The sequence below is a fragment of the Poecilia reticulata genome, chromosome 10 (genome assembly GCF_904066995.2).
Source record: "Poecilia reticulata chromosome 10, P_reticulata-male-v2, whole genome shotgun sequence".
Classification (NCBI taxonomy): Eukaryota; Metazoa; Chordata; class Actinopteri; order Cyprinodontiformes; family Poeciliidae; genus Poecilia; species Poecilia reticulata.
This window is the reverse complement of record NC_088839.1, coordinates 10,960,974-10,973,713: the sequence shown is the minus strand read 5'-3', so window position 1 is coordinate 10,973,713 and position 12,740 is coordinate 10,960,974. Positions and strand designations below refer to the sequence as shown.

The 12,740-nt window shown below is 39.8% G+C and overlaps 1 protein-coding gene across 9 annotated transcripts in view; it reads left to right on the top strand.

Annotated features, from left to right (window-relative positions):
- ablim3 (actin binding LIM protein family, member 3) overlaps positions 1–12,740 on the top strand; it is a 55,162-nt gene that overhangs the window by 16,788 nt on the left and 25,634 nt on the right. For 8 of the 9 annotated variants that reach the window (XM_008419573.3, XM_008419572.3, XM_008419571.3 and 5 more), the window contains exon 3: positions 8,568–8,751. In XM_008419573.3, coding sequence (XP_008417795.1) covers positions 8,568–8,751 — 184 coding nt within the window. Of the gene's footprint in view, positions 1–2,696; positions 2,813–8,567; positions 8,752–12,740 lie in introns of all 9 variants that reach the window. The other variant, XM_081611564.1, reaches the window with a different exon arrangement.

Here is a 12,740-nt window from a genome sequence, read left to right as displayed (position 1 = left end):
TTATTTTTCTAGATATTCTGCCGCAGTGCTTATTAAATATTTCTGTTCAAAGGAGAGGGGACGTCACACTGTGTGTGTGTGTGCGCGTGTGTGTGTGAGAGAGTGTGTGTGTGTGTGTGTGTGTGTGTGCGCGTGTGTGTGTGAGAGAGAGAGAGAGAGAGCAGTCACTAAAAAAAAACAGGGTTTTACTATTATTTTAAAATAAAGACAAAATTGTTGGAGTTGGCATTTTAAACCATCATTTAAAACCAGATGTGATAAAATATTATGTCCCATTCTTTACACATTTACACTCTCATTGTTTCCAGAAAACAATTTCCACTGTGCCTTCCTGAAAAAAAAATGGTATTATTAAACTGACAAAAACTCTCTAAGGATTTCAACCCACATTCTCAATATGTAAATGCACAAACAACCATGCCATTGATCACTTTATCCTGCCTCTATGAAGCTATACTGTCTGTCAGCCACATTATCATAATTCCTCTGTCATGCATTAGTCATTGCAGAAGCATCTCACCAATCATGTGCATTTAACCTCTCATTCAAACTCATTATGCTGCAGCTTATTATAGTACAGGAAGGCGGTCGGCAAGGCAATCAGCTCAGGAAAGTAAGTCTGGTAGGACAGAAGCCAACTCACAGACTGATGCCTCAGCTCCAGACAAAGGGAAGGCGGTGGGGGGTGTAGATGTGGATAATGTAGATCCCATAACTCTACTGAGTGTAGCAGCAGGCTCCGGAGTATGGATAGTGTGGTGTTGTATTACAAGTGTGTTGGCTGACTCGTGCATAGTGCTCCAATGACATAGTGACCACATTTTACCCAGCCTTCAAAGCATAATTGGCACTTTTGGATTCCAGCAAACACAGCGGGTTCTGCTTTTTGGCCGTGAGCACAAAGCTCGGTCACACATAAATCTCACGGCAAAGAGTAAAATAGGTGTACGTTTCCGCTGTGGTCTCCTCGCCGAAAAACACAAACGGAGAAAATAAAAGGAGGCAGAGGTACGGAAGAAAACAAATTAGCACATAAACTAGGAAGCTGCTCCCTTTAGCCGTTTGTTGTTGCAGGTAAAAATCAAAATAGATTCATTTTACGAAACAGTAGTGCTGTGTAGAGAATTGGAAATTTACATACAGGTTGGATAATGCTCCATTTCTCTCAGGTATTCTCACAAGGGTGGGAAAAAAATTTACTCTTTCTCTGCAGACTTTTTCATGTCTATTTGGATACTTTTGCTTTCGCCTTTCGGTCTGTATGTTACTAACATTAACCTGCTATGATTGTGCTCTTGTGAAAAAAAACAACAACAAAAAAAACATAGGAGTAACAAAACTAGAGTAGAAAAAAAGCAAAAATAAAGAAAGAGAAACAGACAGAGAGAGAGAGGCACAGGAGAGAAGAAAACATGGGGGGTTACTGGGAAGGGGAGCTTCCTGTAGCTATAGCAACCGCTGGTACACTGGTCCAATCACCACGCCAAAGTGTGGTTGCTAGGGAGAGATTCCGGCAGAGGGGAAAAGGGAGCGCGACTGGAAGCAGCTCTTTTCCCTGGCGACTCCCATGGCTTCAGCTGAGATGACAGGGATTATTTCTCTGCTTGTGGCTCCCGAGCATCACCATCCTTAAGGGCTTTTACATGCTGAAAGTCCCACAAATTGCCTGGAAATGTGTCCGTGTGCGTACGCAGAGTTGAGCCGGAAGCGCTTAGGTGAGAACGAGCCCGGCTCAGAGGAAGAGAGTGATTTCTGAATAACAGAGGCAATTACAATGTGACAGCCCCCCCGCTGTGTTAGACAAACAAATACAGTCCCTCTCGGAATCGCTTGTGCGCATCAAGCTGAAACGTTATCGTTGCCGTTTTGAAAGAGCTGCGGCTCCACGGTGGGGTAATCTCTGTACGTCTACGATCTCATTCTCACTTGTTTTCCCCTCAGCTGACTCCCTTATCAGTCTTATGAAGGTTAAAAGCTGAAGGCCTCAACAGCAAGTGTGGTTTGCTCGTATGAGGGAACTCTACTGGGCAGCCATCTGTCTCTAGCATTCATAGCAGCCAAATACATGGGAGAACCTGTCTGTCATCCATATTTTTGTTTTTTTGTTTATGTTGCTAGCTTCATCTCACTTCAAATTCCTCTATAGAAACCAGTCTGTTTCTGTTGTTGTGTAGCCATGGTAGCTTCTTTGGATGCCTGCCAGATTTTTTTCCAATGTGCCCTTCTTTTAAAAAAATAAAAATAAATTTATATATATATATATATATATATATATATATATATATATATATATATATATATATATATATATATATACAAAGATACCGAATTGATTGAGAAGATTGAGAATAGTAAAGAAAAAGAAAAAGAAAAGAGGGAGGAAAATGTGAACATCACCATGGCAGCAACATATTCAGTAAAAACATTCACAATTTCGTGGGGTTTTTTTTTATATCAAGTAGCTCTATATTTTCCTTTGGATATTTAGAAAATTCATAGGAAGTAAAATTTTCCAGGTTTAGTTCAGCCTCATTAACATGCTAACCCCTTTAACCAAACGGAAAACAAGCTCCAAAGGTCAAAAAGTCTGCACATATTTTGGCCTCATTAAGCAACTTCAGTTGGGCTATAAACTTTTTTCTCTCTCTCTCTCTCTTGTGGCCACTTCTTCACCCTGCGACTTGGCACAACTTGAGCAAACACATTATTTACTCTCGAAGTGTTTCCTCCCGTCACCAAGGCTAAGATCTGGGGCACAGAAAGAGGCTGTGTGAGCACCCGGCCTTTGTAGCACAAATGAGAAGGTGAATAGGTGAGTGCTTTCCTCTGTGCAACTTGCCAAACCCTTTAGTGAATTGTCTCAGGTTGTCTGCCTTAGCTTTGGAAACCGGCATGTTGCTGAGAGCTTTGCCACAACGAGAACAGAGGGCAGGATTCCTTTTATGAGCTATACAAAGCATGTCCATTAAGTGTCACACACACACACACACACGCACACACACACACACACACACACACACACACACACACACACACACACACACACACACACACACACACACACACACACACACACAGAGAGAGAGAGTTGAGGATGTTTGAGGAAAGAAGGCTGCTTTGAGGTGCAGCCCTGCATTGGTGCGAATAGGGAGATAAAGCGGAGACCTTGTTCAGGGCCTCAAAGGTTTGGAAGCTGTCTTGAAACGGAAAAGACAGAAAGGGAAGCGGAGGAGTGACCGGAGGTGTCGGGACTATTTCAGGGTCCCGGCCCGGGCCGACGTGGAGAGGAGAATTTTAATTGCGTCTGTTGGCTGGAGATAAATACCCAATCAAGCAGACCCCCTGTGGATGCCTAATCGGCGCAGTCCTAATGACCGCAGCGGTCTGTGTGCTAACATCTAATCAGTAGATTTATGATCTCCAGATTGTAACTACCTGCACTGCCAAAAAAGAGCAATTTAGATTAAACTAGGTCTTTGATGTAGTTCAAACCTGCAAAGCCGATTCTGCTGCGAATCTGGAAGACACAATCTCACTCTCTTTAAGATAGGACTGCTCCTGTGGAGGAGAAAGCTTTTGACAGCAGATATTCTTAAGTAGACACATGGTAAATCATATTTATGGGACAATAAAACGGATCAGACTGACTCTAATATGAGCTGCTATTTTTATGGGTAGTTGTATACAGCAAGCAGCTCTGGTTGTGGGGTTGGAGCAAACCTCTTTCTTTAAGGAGCAAAGCAAACTTGCAGCAGCAAAGAGCATCCAACCTCGTCCCTGTTCCACCCACAGTGCTGGCAACCATCATGTGGAGGGTTACGTTTTAAAGCCTCTGCTTGATGGTTGTGGCTGAACTCAGAGTGCTTCCAAAGAAAGCGCATTTCAAAATGGGTGGCCCCCTCCAGAAGGTTTTTTATGGAGGTTTGATGCATTTCAAAAGACGTAAAAGTTGCTTGTTCGATACGTCTGGCTCACACCAAATATGCCTGGCAAGAAGAAATTCTCTGCTTTCGCATATTTGTTTGTCTCTCAGCTTAATTTCGGAGCTGAATCTCAAAAAATATGTCCACCCGTTGCATCCATCCATCCATCCACGTCGACATCTATATAAAACATTAGATATTAAATGGCGTGCTTTGTTTTCCACATGCAATTTGCTCCAGCTGGTTTTTGTCTCACAATAACTTTACCCTAACCAGGAAGAGCCCATCAACCATTTCCTTTTTTTCAAAATTCCAGTAACATCCAATCTTTTTATTTGAAAGCATGTGTGTTTATTCTAGGTCTGATCCAAAAATAAAACAAATGAATTTAAAAAGCGCTAAATGTTATGACCCTATTGTGTGAAGTACTTTCCCCATCTGGGAGGCTAAGCCAAAATGTGTTCTCCTTAACTTTTAAAAATCAATTTTACACTAGTGTAGCTTAGAATTACTCCTCAGTTCATTCATAGCACTGTTATTTAAGAGTCAAGCTTCCAGGGACTCATGTAAAACAGCAAATGTGTTATAGTTCCCCTAAAAGGAAACGATTGAGATACTTAAGAGACGGCATTGACTAGAGATAACTATACTGAAAATGTTATAACAAACACTTGTGATATCAGTGAAGATCTGATGGCAAGCTTGAGCTCAAGACTTAATCTTGAATCAGTAATTACATGAAAATATGAACTAATAGCTTTGAAAAATATTAGCTTAAGATCCAGTGCTATAAAACAAGATTATGAAATTGTTTTTTGCTAAAGCAAGCTTGAGGTGTAAGATAAAACTCCAATATTTGAAGTTTATGCAACAAGAACAAGCTTATTTTCACACAGCGTGTAAAGGTGAACAAATGAGCTCAAAATCCTGTTTTACTGAGTCAATACATTAAAATTGTTACTATGAAAATGACCTTTAATATGACAAAATATAGAATACAAAATGCAGTTGGCACTGCAATAGGATCTAATTAATTTTAGATCAAGTATATTTTATGCATCAGACACATTTCGTGTCGGTCGATACACAATGTGCTTGAAGTATGCGTCAGAAATTAAAAAGTAGAACCAGCATCACAAATCAATACAATAACTGGAAATCAATAAGTATAGATTAAAAAAAAAAAAACACGAGTAGAGTCCATGAAAATAATTTCAGATTAAAGATGACTGATGCGTTAGCATGGCGACCGTGTATGAATTCTGAGTCTGAATGCATCTGGGTTTGTAAACAGATAAAAGTGGGTCTATAATGCAAAGCGCTGTGAGTGGTCAGTAGGGCTGGGAAAGCACTTTGTAAAATTCAGTCCATTTAAAATAAATTAGCCAGCTTAAACCACATTTTCATGAAGCACTTATTTCACAGCTCATTAAACCTAATGGAGAACTATTGATATAGGTTATGTTAGACATGGCTTTTGAGGGGCCAGCCGCATTCAGCACTCTCCTTCTGTGCTGTAGATCTGGAGTTTACATCTAGATTGGGTTTGGAGAGGTGAGGACTTTTTTCATGTTGCTGCTGCAGACTGCTTTGCTGAAAACTGGTCACTGATCCAAGCTGCCATATTTTATTTTATTTTTATTTTTTTCAGATTTTTGAAATGATACAACACTGTTATAACACTGACATAGCTGACTGAGACACTGTTCTTCTACCTCAAGGCTGCAAACTCTATGACCGAGTAAATACTGTAACTGTTTATTCTGAGAGTTGAATTGAACCAAGTCTGGTGTGAAGGAAGGGGTGAGTGAAAGGTGGAAATTTATTAAAATATCGTTTGTTTGCATTGTAGTTAATAAAAAGTACAATTACCCATGCTTGCAGAAACTTTGCAAAATTGTCTAGCAGCATAAAGTGATTTTTTTACGGTCAGGGAGCAGAAATATAGGCTTGAATCACATCTCACTTCCTCCATTGTTTAAGTACTTATGCATAGCTCTATATGCCCTATATGCAACTGTGGTTTAGCTGATGAATTGGATTTTGTGCAGGCTTTTTTTATTTAGCTGTTTGCATAAAAGCAAATTGAGCGTGAATAACCAAACATTGTGTTTAAAAACGGTGTGGACATTGACACACATATTTGGAAATGTGAGCCTTTGAAATGCAAAATGAAGTTTAGTCATTTATTTATTCATCAGTCTTTAGGTAAAGGCAAAAAAGAAATGCTTTGTGAAATGCCGAGAACAGTTCAACAGCTGAAAAGACAATTTTAAATGATCAAATTAATGCTCAAAAGTCAAATTCAAATTTAAACAATTTGTTATACATATCTACATCCGCATATTTTTACATCTCCTTACAGCTAAAGACAAAACTTGGGCCTTCAGTGCCTTGTATTAAACCCCAACCCCTTTAAATGTGCCGCCCACACTACCACCGCCGCCACATCAGTCAGACTGGGACCCAGCTGTCTCTAGGGTAACCGTGGAAGGTTTACATCCTCCTGGCAACTGAGCAAAGGGGATGTCCCTTACAATACATCCAGCCAATCACCCAGTTAGAGGAAAACACGGCGATTAGACAACAGGTGAACCCTCTATTCAGCTCCTCCAATCCAGATTGAACAGATTGAGGCAGCCAGATGTGATTTAGCCTGGCGTCCATATGCTAATGCCGTCAATATATTATGCTAATTGACCGTATGCCACTCATTTCCAAGCCAATTTGAGGAGAAACTGAAAATCATATTGTTTTGAGAGGTGGGGGAGAGGAGAGGACAAGTAAAAAGAGGACAAGAAGGAAAAGGGGAAAAAAAACAACAACACTGTTTGTGCAAACTGACTGTCTTTTTAGGACGCATCAGTTTTGAAAAGGGCTTAATAGATGTGGAAATATTTACCCACTCGTACCATTTCCTGGGAAGGGATTCGGTAGCCTGTGATTTTGGTTCTTGGTGAGACCGTTAATAGGTCTGGCTGAAAATGCAGCACAGTCACTTTTTGAAGCTGTGCGCCATTGTTCAGTGGTTTCGGAAATGTGGTCGGCGCATGCACACGCAGATTTTTATGGAGTGATTCAGCTTTGCCTCTCCCCAATCAAAGTTTTTAGCATTTCTGTACCTACTGTGCCTGAATCTATAGAACTGTTAGGAAAAAAAAGAAAAAAAGAGAGAGAACGAGCCGCTGTCACTGCTCTGTAGCTTGTGTCCCTTTTCCTCATCACAACTCTGCATGTGAGCAGTGCCGTCTAATCACTGGGTGGATTTATGTGTTTCTGTTCTCTTGAGAGAGATGAGATTATTTTTGCTTTCAAGCAAGGCCCCCACTGATCTTTTATTACACCATTAAGTCAATATGATCTTCTCATGGACAGTTTAAGATTAAATGTAACCTCTTTGGAGGATTTTATATGTGCGTGCGTGCGTGCGTGCGTGCGTGCGTGCGTGCGTGCGTGCGTGCGTGCGTGCGTGCATGCGTGTGTGTGTGTGTGAACTCTGCCTGCTCGCAACCACTAAAAAAACAGTCGACTTTGGGAGCAAATCCATTCTCTACAACATCTGGGTGCTATCAGTTAGGAGGAGAAATGTATGTTAGTCTATATGCACTTAAAACTGCAGTATGTAACTTTTATAAACATTATTTATTATTTGTTTTTACTGTCACCAGTCTAACATGAGACAGATGATCTGAAAAAAATTGAGCCCCTGTTTGAGTTTCTTGTTCTAACATTTCAATCCTGAATCGCACTAAACTAACGAGCTGTCAGACTATGTTGATCGGCATCTTTTTTCTTTGCAAAAATCCCAAAAAAATTCAATTATTATTACAATTTTTTTTTGTATCAAACGTATTTATTTCTCCATTATGACAGAAGTAGTCTGTCGGCATGCAAGTTGAACGGTTGCCAGCGGAGCTCAAAGTTACATGATAATAGTAGCTGTGGGATAATTACAGAGCTGCTGCAAGGTCAAACCTATAATTCCTAAGTACAAGGCAAAAATTCAAAAATCACTTACACAAAATGATTATCGTTTTTTTTTTTTATTATTATTATTATCTTAAAGCAGATATATCCAACCGTATCCACATTAGTGCTGCTTATGGGTGGTAAACCACAAGTGTGGTGAAAACGATACCAGCAAACACTAATCTGTGAATGTGTCTCCGAGCCACACAGTGAGTCACACCCACTTGGAAGTCGCTCTCAGTTTCACAGAAAAGGAATCAAACTCGTATTGTTCTGTTCTGAATACACAGTGTAATATATGCATGCAGGAACTGAGCGTTCACCCTTTGTGTCCCGCGTGTTTTCTTTGTCTTTCTCAGCAGTATTTAGTGCAATTTTGGTCCATGTTTACTGTTTTGACTCCTTTCATTGTTCTGAACCAAATTACTTTCCCACTGATTATATCATTATAATCCCATCAGAACAAATTGGCTCGCTGCTCTCTGGAATGGCATAACTTCCTTATCAGCCATGTGTAAAGACATGCATTATGCACAGGACAGAGGACAACAGAATACCAGTGAAATCCTAAAAATAGAATTGTCCAATTTCCATTTTCTTTTACGTTTATTTTTTTCCTTTATATGCTTTACAGATTTAGGTGTCTGATTGTCTGCCGATTCTTATCTCCCTCAGTGTGTAACTGTGACCTGGCACGATCTGGCTTCTTCCAGAAGAAGGGCGAGTACATTTGCACGGCGGACTACCAGCGTCTGTACGGCACACGCTGCGACCGCTGCGGCAACTTCATCACAGGAGAGGTGGTCTCCGCTCTGGGACGCACGTACCACCCCAAGTGCTTTGTCTGCAGTATGTGCAGGTATGCAGAGACCCGTTTCACTTCACAGCCATACCGGATGTGCTTCCCATAAAAAGATGACGCCTAAAAGTCTTTGCAGGCTAATTTGCTAATGTTAGCATGAGGTCATGGGCATGGGTCCAACATTAGCTAAAACTGCCACACCTTTTACTTGAGGGCCTTTAATGTTTTTGTCCATTGTTGTGGAAAAAAACTATTACTAAACACCGATCAGGTAAAGTCACTCAATCAGGTTTATTTATGAATTGTGCAAAACTCAAACAATCAATCATGAAGCCGTTCTGGATGGAAAGCTCTGCCAGGCAGAGACAACACATGAGTCTTATATAAAAGAACATTTCTACAATCTTTATGGTGAGAAGTGAAAAATTATCCCATCCCATTTAGTTCATTTGTTTAATCTAAATCTTAAAGTCTTATTTTAATGTGGTAACAGAACATAAATTTGTGCATTCCTGATGCGTAATTAACTAAGTCTAAAGTTTTAAACTTATCAGTTTTAATTTTACACACATTAAAGTTTCTAAACTCTTAAACATCCTTAGGAGTCAAACACCTAAGAATGATCATAATTAAACTACCCAATTTCATGTGTTTTCTAGGAAACTCCACAAAAAAAAATTCCATTAGTGCAGTGAAGGTACAGATAAGCGTCCTTTCAAAACAGTTGTCCCCTGCAGGTGATAGAGTTTTTTTTTGTCTTCTGATCCTCCAGATCATCTCCATCATTTTCATCGGCTGGATTTGTAGGAGGAACATCATCTGGTCTATGGGAGGACAGATTTGAGGAGTTGAGGTCAGAGGTCAGGTGCACTGCGCGAGGCTCAGACAGGGAAAGAAAAAAAGCATATAGTAAATTGATTAGGGTTTGTTTTGACGTTCTCCTTGTTGTTTTCTATACATATACATTTATATTTATGAATCTTATTTTAACCTTTTACGTGATCATATTGTTTTAGTCATTTATTATCCATCCAGTATTATGGTTCCTATTTGTGGAAGTTTGTCAGAGAAACCTGAGGGCTAATTGTTAGTGCAGCTCTTAGAGCTGCTTTTAGTATGAAAGGGTCCCTTATAAATAAAATGTATTAATTGATTGATCCTTTTAAGAAATATATATTTTTTTATTTTCAAACACACAAAAGAAAAATTAAACATATTAAGGCCTGTAATTTATCAACAAAAGATTTATGTTCAGCATTTTATTCCAAACAATTCACCCCGAGGAGTAGACTGAGTACTGGAACCACTTAGACCCATTCTTCTTGAATTGGGTGGGATTTCCTCTTTAGACTGCAAACGTCTTCACAGAATCCAACAAGTCAGCTTTGTGGTCGCTCTGCCTCTTAATCCTCTAAGAGGGGCCTTTATTTCCGATAAAGATCTTTAGGATTCTCTAAAGGTTTGGTTCCCTCAATTTAGAAAACCAAAACTCAAGGAATCACCTGCCTTATTGACCTTCCTTGCGGCTCGTGTTTAGTCAGGGTGCTGGATTTGGGATGGAACCCTCCATGCATGGTTAGTAGTTTCCGAGTGTCTTAACATCCGTGGGGTTTATCTCCTCCTTTGGCCAGCTAATTATTCCTGCAGGGTCAACTGACCTTTTAATTAAAAAATAGTTACCCCGTAAACCTATTAAGGCCTTTTGCCAACACTGGGAAAATCTACTAATGATACATGGTCAGTTATTTTTAAAATTTGTCATAGAGACATTTTGACAGACTCTTTTTTTTTAAAGTATTGTTTTAATCTAGTCACAATGGAGTTTTTAAGAGCAAACAACCTGTTTAAGGTCATCCTATCAATAAGATTTAAGGGTACCTCTTCAGCGACCCACATCATTTACTGATTGATTGATTGATTGATTGTTTGTCATTGAAATGGAGACTTGCCAGTACATGCTTTGTGCCAAATGTAAATCATTCCCTGCCACAGGAAATGATTTGTCCTCTGACCCCTTTGCCTCTTGTTCAATTTTTTTTTGGCTCATTGTTTGGCCATGAAAAATTTCCAAATTATAAATTATTTTTTGGCTTTTTTTGAGTCATGTTTCTCATTTGACCCCACAACATGTAAAGGTCACCAGATGGGAAATGTGCCACATAGGGATCACATGCAGTGCATTCAGCTGATTATTTTATTGTTTCTACATCTATCAGTACTAGACAACCACAAAGCACATGTACTGAAGTTATGAAAAATGGTCCCTTTCATTTAGCCTCTTTTCTGAGCCCCTCAATCCTGAAAAGACAAAGTTTGATGATTTTTGATTGTACAAAACACTAGAATGGGTTCAAAGAGATTCGAAGATTTGAGGCCGAATGCACACTTTCTGGAACGAGTCCAGCAAATACTTACTGGCAAGGTAGGCAATAAGCAATTATCTTCATCCTTAATCCGTGTGATTACAAGCAGCTAATTTGTCTTAGGACAACATGGGGAATTGCCCAGTTGTGGGCACAAAACCAAATACTTGTGGCTGCCAAATGCTTTTACTTTATTAGTTTTAGTTTGGATAACAAAAAAAAATGCCTTGCAACGACACACAGCTTCTACGAGGAAACAAGGTAAATTTTTGTCTTCCTTTCAATCAGATTATGAGACGCCTTCCTTGACCAAGGTTTTATTTATTTATTTTCCACGTAGAAGCTGGATGACAGCCTGGTAATGGCTTGTGTTGGTTCTCCTTTGCTAAACCCAGCTGTAAATCCCACAGACCCTGGGACCTGAACCGTCCATCTAAAAGCTTCCATTAGACAAGTCTGAAGTGTGGCTGCAGCCAGCAAAGCAGAGCTATGACTAACACAATTTCATGCACGGCAGTGGAGTGTGCAGCTTAACTTACACTGGGTTCACTATGCAAGGAAAAAAAAAGAAAAATATGAACTAGCTTCAACAGTAGTTTGAGCAAAGATATTTTAAAATGTAACACTGAATTCATATTAGATACACCTCAGAAAGTAGAAATCTACCATGTTATTTTTCAGGTATGAGTCAACCTCTGGCATAATTCTGGTAGGAAGTTTCATTCTTTGCAATTGGTAGATTTCCTTCAAATTTGGTATTTTAAAGTTTAGTCTAATAGAGATGGGATAACATCTTTGTCAAGGCCAGCTCAAAAGTTTTACGTCAGTCAGTTGAAACGGTCAATTAGCTCCAACTTTCAGCCTTCTAGTTGGTTTGCTAAGATGGATTTCAAGATTTCTCCATCTGTTTTCTTCACTGTAGTTTGTGCAAAACTACAGTGCAGCTAAACAAACTGAAAACTTGGTAATTAGTGGCGAAACTCGATTCAAATGTTTGAGTTAATTGCAAGGTCTGTAATTAATTGACCACATTTTAAAATAAGCAACATTTTCAATTCAAAAAGACTTTTTTTTTTGCTAAATGATTGAACAGACACATGAACGGTACGGTACGGAACGGAACGGTTTCGACCATGCTTGCATTAGAACTTGCGACCGGTTCCACCCGGCCTCTTGGAACCACAAGAGCTGTGGTTCCAATCGGGCCGGCCAAGCGGTTCTGCTTAGAATCAGCAGCTGATTGGCCGCTGGCTGTTATGGAGTCAGACGTTGATTTTCCGTTGACAGCTGGCTCTCACTAAACTGTATTTTATTTTGTAAAGAGTGCTCTTTTCAATATGTTTATTATTAGTTTTAATTAGCAATGGATTCGTCTCAATATAGTGCAATCACCTGGTCTAATGATGAGGTAATTTTTTTCCTCCGCTTACTCGCTGATGAACTAGTACAGAATGAGCTAGATCGGTCAACGAGGAAAGAGAAAGTTTTCCGCCGCATCTCTGAGGAAAAGGCTTCGGCCGCTACATCAAAACCATTGTTTAGTTTCAAAAATAATGACATCAGGTACAGCTTCGATGGCGCCCTCGGTGTATATGCAAACACAACAGGGCTGGAACTGTTCCGCTCCGTTCCTTGCAGTCCGAAAACGGCTTTAATGTATGCTGTGTTTTTGTACTAATCTTT